The 7,423-nt window shown below is 33.1% G+C and overlaps 1 protein-coding gene across 1 annotated transcript; it reads left to right on the forward strand.

Moving 5' to 3' along the window:
• Positions 1 to 2,287: 2,287 nt before the first annotated feature.
• On the forward strand, positions 2,288 to 3,880 carry LOC132750357 (uncharacterized). Its single transcript, XM_060740322.1, has 2 exons — positions 2,288 to 3,001; positions 3,399 to 3,880. The coding sequence occupies exons 1-2, from the start codon at positions 2,320 to 2,322 to the stop codon at positions 3,806 to 3,808; spliced, it is 1,092 nt and encodes a 363-aa protein (XP_060596305.1). The 5' UTR covers positions 2,288 to 2,319; the 3' UTR covers positions 3,809 to 3,880.
• The last annotated feature ends 3,543 nt before the right edge of the window (positions 3,881 to 7,423 follow it).

Raw genomic sequence — 7,423 nt, forward strand, 5'->3', positions numbered from 1 at the left:
AAGATTGGAAGATGGACAAGTCCATTTAAGACAATAATTTGCCTTATAAGTCTTAATTGGGCTTCACAGGGAGAGACTTATTCGTTTTGTTACATACATTTATAGTATTAGAAATGGCATTTTGATGCATGTTAAAATTGGACATACAATTAGTATGTTTATATTCAGACTTGGTTAATTTTTTTAAAAATAATTTAATTTGCAATTGTTTTTTTTTATTCAAAAGTCCGTGATTTAAGTCTGTAAATGTTATCCATTTGTTTTGTTTCTTGTTTATTTAATGTAACACATGGTCAAGAAGTGCTTGGGGTACTAATTAAAGTAAAATATTAACGTATCAAATAACGTGCCATCTTATCATTGTTGTAAAGTATTGACTGTACATTCCTTCATGTGTTATGTTGAACTGTTTACGTAGTTTATATTGAATAAAATTGTGGAAAAAAATCAAACATATGTTATTATTTCTTCTTTTTTTCACGAATCATAGCATATATAGAAACTATATCATTTTGGCACAACAGTTTTGACTCTTTTACTTACAAAGATACAATTTCTGCCACGTGTTTAGCTTTATAAAGCAATGCTTATTGGCTAAGTTTTTGAACAAAGCTTCATATACTTACAGAAGAGCTATCCATGCAGCTAGATTACGGAACGTCGGTGGTTCTACTCATGTGCCTGTTCGATTTCGTTTCATGGCATTCGAGGATGGGTATCCTTGTACATATAATGAAACATACGTGACTTTATACATATAATAAGCATGGGTGATTATATACATATAATAAAATATGCATGACTTTTTACACTTAATAATCAAAGCACAGAAGGCGCTGAATTTGCTTGGGTCTCAGAATGTCAGAAAGGTGAAGGTTGTGAGATTTTCAAACAATTTGTTTTTGTATAGTGCCACCAATGCTTTCCAGCGTTTTAATTGTAGTAGATTGGCTATAAGACTAATTGCAACACTGATATTCAATCCAATGTTTATTTGACTTAAACAATTTGAAAAAAAATGAGTTGCCTTAACTGGGATTTGAACTCCAGACCTCTCGGCCACGGTGAATTTATATATTAACGGCCTGAAGAAAACCATATTATTCTAAATTAGGGGTTGTAACGACGCTAACTGTTGTTTAACACTTGTGTAAATAATCATGGCGCTTACTATAAGCATGTATATCTATAAGGAATAAAACAATATTAGAAATCTTCGACCATTCGGGAATTATTTTGCTTAAAAATCAATGCGCCTGTCATGTGACCATATTTACGCAGTGATCTCCCCTGAATTTTTCGGCCTTAGTGTTACATATTAAGGGAAGTAACCGCTTCAAAAAAGCGGACTACTTTCGGCATTTGCAATTAACATCATTAGAATCTGAAATTTCGCTACCATTATTTGTTTGGTCTGACGACCCAAACAAATAAAAAATGGATGACTCTCGATGTGATAAAATATAAGTGACCATACATATAATAAAATATGAGCAACTCTATACATATAATCCATAAAAGACTCTAACATAAGTGTAATAAATATGAGTGACTATAAATATAATAAACATGAGCAACTCTATACATATTTTAACATGAGTGACTTTAAACATTAATTAGAATATGAGTGACTCTATACATATAATTAATCCACACGCGACTCTAAACATGTAATAAAAGTGAGCGATACTATGCATACATGTATAATTTAATATGGGTGAATCTATACATGCAATTTAGTATGAGTGGCTCTATACATATGTTAAAAGATGACCTATAATTTACAGAGCGAAAAGCGGACAGTCCATGCAAAAAAGAACATTGGGATGAAATGGAAAATGGTTTGATATAAAAGTAGCTGTTGGCATCTTAAGGAGCGGAATCACATGCATTAGGACATTTGATTTGTTTGGTCAAAACATAAGATAAAGAATAATATCTTAAATATAATCTCACTTTAATAAACAAGGACAAAACCACTACTCAGTAAATGGTATATGTATTGTTATGGGATGCTGGCTAGAAAATTGTGCCCTTAAATATTAAAAAATTATTGACTAGAATGTGATAAATCCTTGTGAACGGAATCATATTCCATTGAAATACAGGAATATGCAATGAAGACAAACACAATTTAAATATCAGTTCATACCCAAATGAATTTGGCGAGCATATAATATGCAGATAAGTTAAAAGGTTAAGTATATGTATGTTTATCTGTATTCTATGTAAGATTACATATCACGTATCACATGCTATTATGATATATTTAATAGATATGAAATTTGTTTTTGGATCAATTTATACCAAACTTTTAAAATGAATTCTGACCAAACTTGTTCCATAATGTCTGTCAAAGTTATTGTGGTGCTGTATATAATGCTTGGATTTGCGAGTTCTTTTCTTCTCGTGAATTCAAGTGCTAACATAGGAGCCAATGAGTATAGGGATCTTATTAGTCTATTTGTCGATGAGAAAAACGCAAGGCATATACTTGAAAACAGACTAGATAAACTGGAACAATTCAACCTAGCAGTTACTAAGGAGCTTCAGAAAGACAAGAATAATCGCCAGCAGTTAATTGATGAAAATACAAAGATAATCAAAGATTTGGAAAACGCTACGAAACATCTGACAATCTTACAGCAAGAGAATGATTTATTAAAAGAAAAATATGTAAACCAAAGTTATGTTGTAGATGAAATGTTATCGAAACTTGTGAATGTCAGTGTAACCTCTTCAGAGCTATCAAAGCTGAATGAAAATTTGACAGACCAATTTCAGAGTTTGTCGAACAGTCAGGAGCACCTATTGAAGAATTACCATGTCTTACTTGACCAGTATTTAGCTTTCACTAGCCAAGATAAGGCCAATTTTGTTGAAAAACATGACTTTAACGAGGCTTTAAGTAGAGTTAATAAAAGCTTACTGTATGCGAATGAAAGCATTCACAACATAACTCTGCAGACGTCGCTGAATCGTGAAAAAATATTGAAAACAGGTAAATACTATCAATTTTTTTTGGCAATAAATACTGATTTCAATTCATTCAATGGCCTGAAATTATGAACATTTTGTGTATTATTTCTGTAACATTATCCATTTTGTTATTTCTTCAGCATTATAAATTATATGAGCCGTGCCATGACAAAACCAACATAATGGGTTCACGACCAGCATGGATCCAGACCAGCCTGCGCATTCGCGCAGTCTGATCAGGATCCATGCTGTTCGTTATCAGTTTCTCTACTTGTAATAGGGTTGGTAAGCGAACAGCATTGATCCTGATCAGACTGCGCGGATGCGCAGGCTGGTCTGGATCCATGCTGGTCGCAAACCCATTATGTTGGTTTTGTCATGGCACGGCTCATATGCCTTTTATCTTTTACAACATTTAGATATTCAGCTTGGATTCTCTTTGAGAGAAGTCGACAAAGCAGCCTCCAGAAAGAACCGGCTTAAATTTGAGACTTCACTTTTTAACACAGACCACGTGTTCAACTTGTCAACCGGAGAATTCGTCTGCACTCGAGCTGGTGTCTATTTCTTTACAACGACAATTGTACGTGAGCCTGGAATACTTCAATCTTACTGTGCCATAGGTATAACACGAAGGAATACTAATTATAGTATTTGGACACAGGCAACTAATGGTCAAGCGAGCAGTACTTCTGGATATGCGTCTGGTACAACTTCACTCCTGTATCATCTTAATGTTGGCGATAAGGCGTTTCTGTATGAATGCAATGGTATAGATCATATGTATTGGACTTCGAGTTTTAGTGGGTTCCTAATTTTTCCAGACTAAAGCTCAAGTAATTATCAAATCGGATTAAAGTAAATGCTGATAGAAATACTGAATAAAGATAAGATAATTTGATACCATTACTGAATAAAGATAAGATAATTTGATACCATTTAGAACTTACACATTTCCAAATGTTACGAGGGTTTATCAAGATGTTCGTAGACCTTTCTTCTAATTCTGTTTACAACAGGCCGATTTCAAAAAGTATGTATCTTTACAAACCACCACCTTCCTCAATATGATTTCATGAAATCAGTGGAAAACAAACTCGTTTATTGCCGTTAAAACGTGTTTATATTACCTTAGTAACGCGTCGACGCCCCCGCCGTTATAAGATACAATATCATAACTGGTAGAAAACAAAAAAAAATCATTGCAGATGATTATGGAGAACAGGACATTTGATTTTGATACTGTATCAAACAATATAAATTGGTTCAAAGTTTCAACCAACTGTTACCTAGGTGAATTTTTACGCATCGAAAGAAATAACACTTCAAGCCCGATTTTTTCGAGGACAGAATTCAAGCTGTTGCTACAGTCATCGTCCGTTCCAGTTGCAGTCCAGAAACTTTAACATCGGTCACAATTTCTATATTATCTTTTAATTGGTTGCCCTTATACATGTATGAGGACATCTAAAAATAAAGAAAATAAGAATCCCTAAAGAAAGTCCAATACCGCACAATTGAAAATGTCACAGGCTCGGTTTGAATGAGCATGTTCATGGACGATACTGTCAGGTGCAAACTATCGTCCACGGCCCCTAGCACCGGCTTAAGCACAATTCAACATTTAATCATGAAATGGTAAAATTTTGAATTTAAAACATCCGCGGTGGTTATCATGGAACCTTCAATGTGAAACTTCCGTATACCATTCTATGAAAAGCGTCGTATGTTCCCCGAGTAATAGACAGCGTGTGTCCTAAACGAAAAAACAATGGGTGGAACTAAACAAAATGGAACTTTGAGAGGGGAAATCAGAGGTTAAAAGCCTGCATATTACAGATAAGACGTCAAAAGACAAAGTTAAAAAGCAGGCTACATATCTTAAGGATTATTCAACATCATTCAAGTATAAACATTGTAATCAACCAAATAGAAAATCCCAATACAAATACAGCGGACCGAAAATATAACATCTCTGATTGAATGTACGGGCGAATTTTTACAGCCTCCACACGGCACAAACAACGCTGATGTGGCAAAAAATAGAGTAAATAAGAATTCATAAAGAAAGTCCAAAACGGCAAAAATAAAAATGTTGCAGGCTCGGTTTGATTGAGCCTGTTCATAGACGTTACTGTCAAGTACAAACTATCGTCACGCCCCATAGCACCGGCTTAAGCAGCATTCAACATTTAAACATGAATTAAGAAACATCAGCAGATGTGTTTATAAGGCGGTAATCATGGAATCTTCAATGTGACACTTCCGTGCCATTCCATCAAAAGCGGCGTATTATCCCGAAGTAATTTAAATATCAATACTTTGACAGTAAGCAATTTTTTGAGCTATACGTTCGTTTAAAATATGTCCACTTATGCTAAAAGTCTCCACTAAGAGTGACGAATACTGTTAACCATTATTCTTTGTAAAAAGATACCTGCAATAAAAAAAACTTCAATTTAATAAACGACACGCCATTTTTTCTTAACCTTTCCGCCCAGGGTCACTAGTCAAACCCAGAAGCTAATCAACTTATGTTCAACTTATTTCACACATACAGTACAAGATATTAAGTTATTTTGCAGGAATCAGCATCACACATAATCCAGATATTTTTTATATATTTCCACCAACTGTCATGGAATATTGAAGACATGGAATGTCGTGTTTAAGTGAGAATTAGTGTAAAATGCATCTATATATATATTCATGGCAAAGCAGTCGCCCCTACTAAACATATTTTGGTGATTTATTTAAATGGGTGCCCTCAATACTTCCACTGTAGAGCCCTCGACCAAAACAAAGCTGAACAGGTAAACACAGTTTCTAAATAGAATATGATTGTTTTCAAAAATCATAGAATGCTATGCCACGTAGAATATTTGCTTAGCATTTGAGATGACCGAAGTTTCGATACAAAATACCCTTTAATAAATTTGCTAGAATTAAATGTGTACCAAACATTGACTTGTGTGATTTCTTTTCCATGGAAATACATATATTTAGTGATTTCTCTACCGTGAAGTTAATGTCAGTCCACTTTATATATCAGGCATGTTCCATGATCCCAACCTCCTCTTTGGCTGTAAACAAAAAAAGTTCACAGACCTCGGTCAAAAATAAAATACTATAGCATTTATTCAAATAAGACCCAACCAGAAGAAACAAGGACGCCAGATTAGCCTCCTATTTTTCCTGTATGGCGATGTGCTCTTCTTTCTGTGTAATAAACTCTTCGAATTAGTTTTGTGCCTACCGTTAATTAAAATTCCGTTGCGGATAAGCGAACCCAAAAGGAAAATGGCTTGGAGAGTTCCTCGTGTCATTGTTTGTTTTTTTTTTTGACCGGTGATTCGTTTTTTCTGTTAATTGTCATTATCAAAAAGGAAAAAAGGAACATACTTTTTAGAACCAACCGTGTTAAACTTACCACACTTTGTCATATAAACAATATGTACAATGTGGTAGATTCTTATTTTCAACATTCACCAAGAACAAACTTCAGACAAATGACAACAATGTTTATAAAATTTAACTTAGCTACATGTAGCTCTATACAATTTCGTTCTTATAAACGTAATTATAGCCCTAGATTTCTGGCGCATACAATTAATTATGTTTTGCCAAAATTTTTCTGACTTTTTGATCTATATAAACCATACAGTATCGTCTTTGAAAATTCATTGTACTAGCAAAAGTTTTTTTTTAACTTGCAAAATTTTTATTACATTGCATTGCAATCATCTCTTGTGTTTCGGCCATATGAACTTTGGTGTTATTAAGAAACCTACGAAATCTAAATACTTAAAATATGAACAAAAGTATGTTAGATTCAGGACATAAAATGACGTATCCCAGCTTAAAAGCATTTTCATTTTGTTTCAAAACACCACCTTTCTGAAAACATTTTTTTCGTTTTTACTAAGTTTTCTTCACGGATTTATATTACATGTAATATAAATCCGTGGTTTTCTTTAATAATAATAATAATAATAATAATAATAATAATAATAATAATAATAATAATAATAACAATAATAATAATAATACTAATACTAATACTAATACTACTACTACTAATAATAATGATAATAATAATAATAATCTTTATTTAACGAAGGTAGCTTATTAAGACAATACATAGACAACAAATAATACAAAATCTAATTTTCAACAAGGCCTTCAAAAACATAACAATGGACATATCATAAGCAATTATAAAGATTACAAACATTCAGTAAATCTTTGACAACAAAGAAGACAGATTTTAAAGGAATAGTGCTCCAGAACTCCATAAATGTCTTCATATTAACAGATTTACAATTTCATTATAGCTTATTTACAAAGCTATCAAAATATTATCCACGCCTACTACATCTATCAAACTTTTCAAAGCCTTTCGTTTTATACTCACTTTCCGCGATTTATGTAGAAACAAGGGAAG

This window comes from Ruditapes philippinarum, unplaced genomic scaffold, assembly GCF_026571515.1.
Source record: "Ruditapes philippinarum isolate M1 unplaced genomic scaffold, ASM2657151v2 ctg1780_1_1_1_1, whole genome shotgun sequence".
NCBI lineage: Eukaryota > Metazoa > Mollusca > Bivalvia > Venerida > Veneridae > Ruditapes > Ruditapes philippinarum.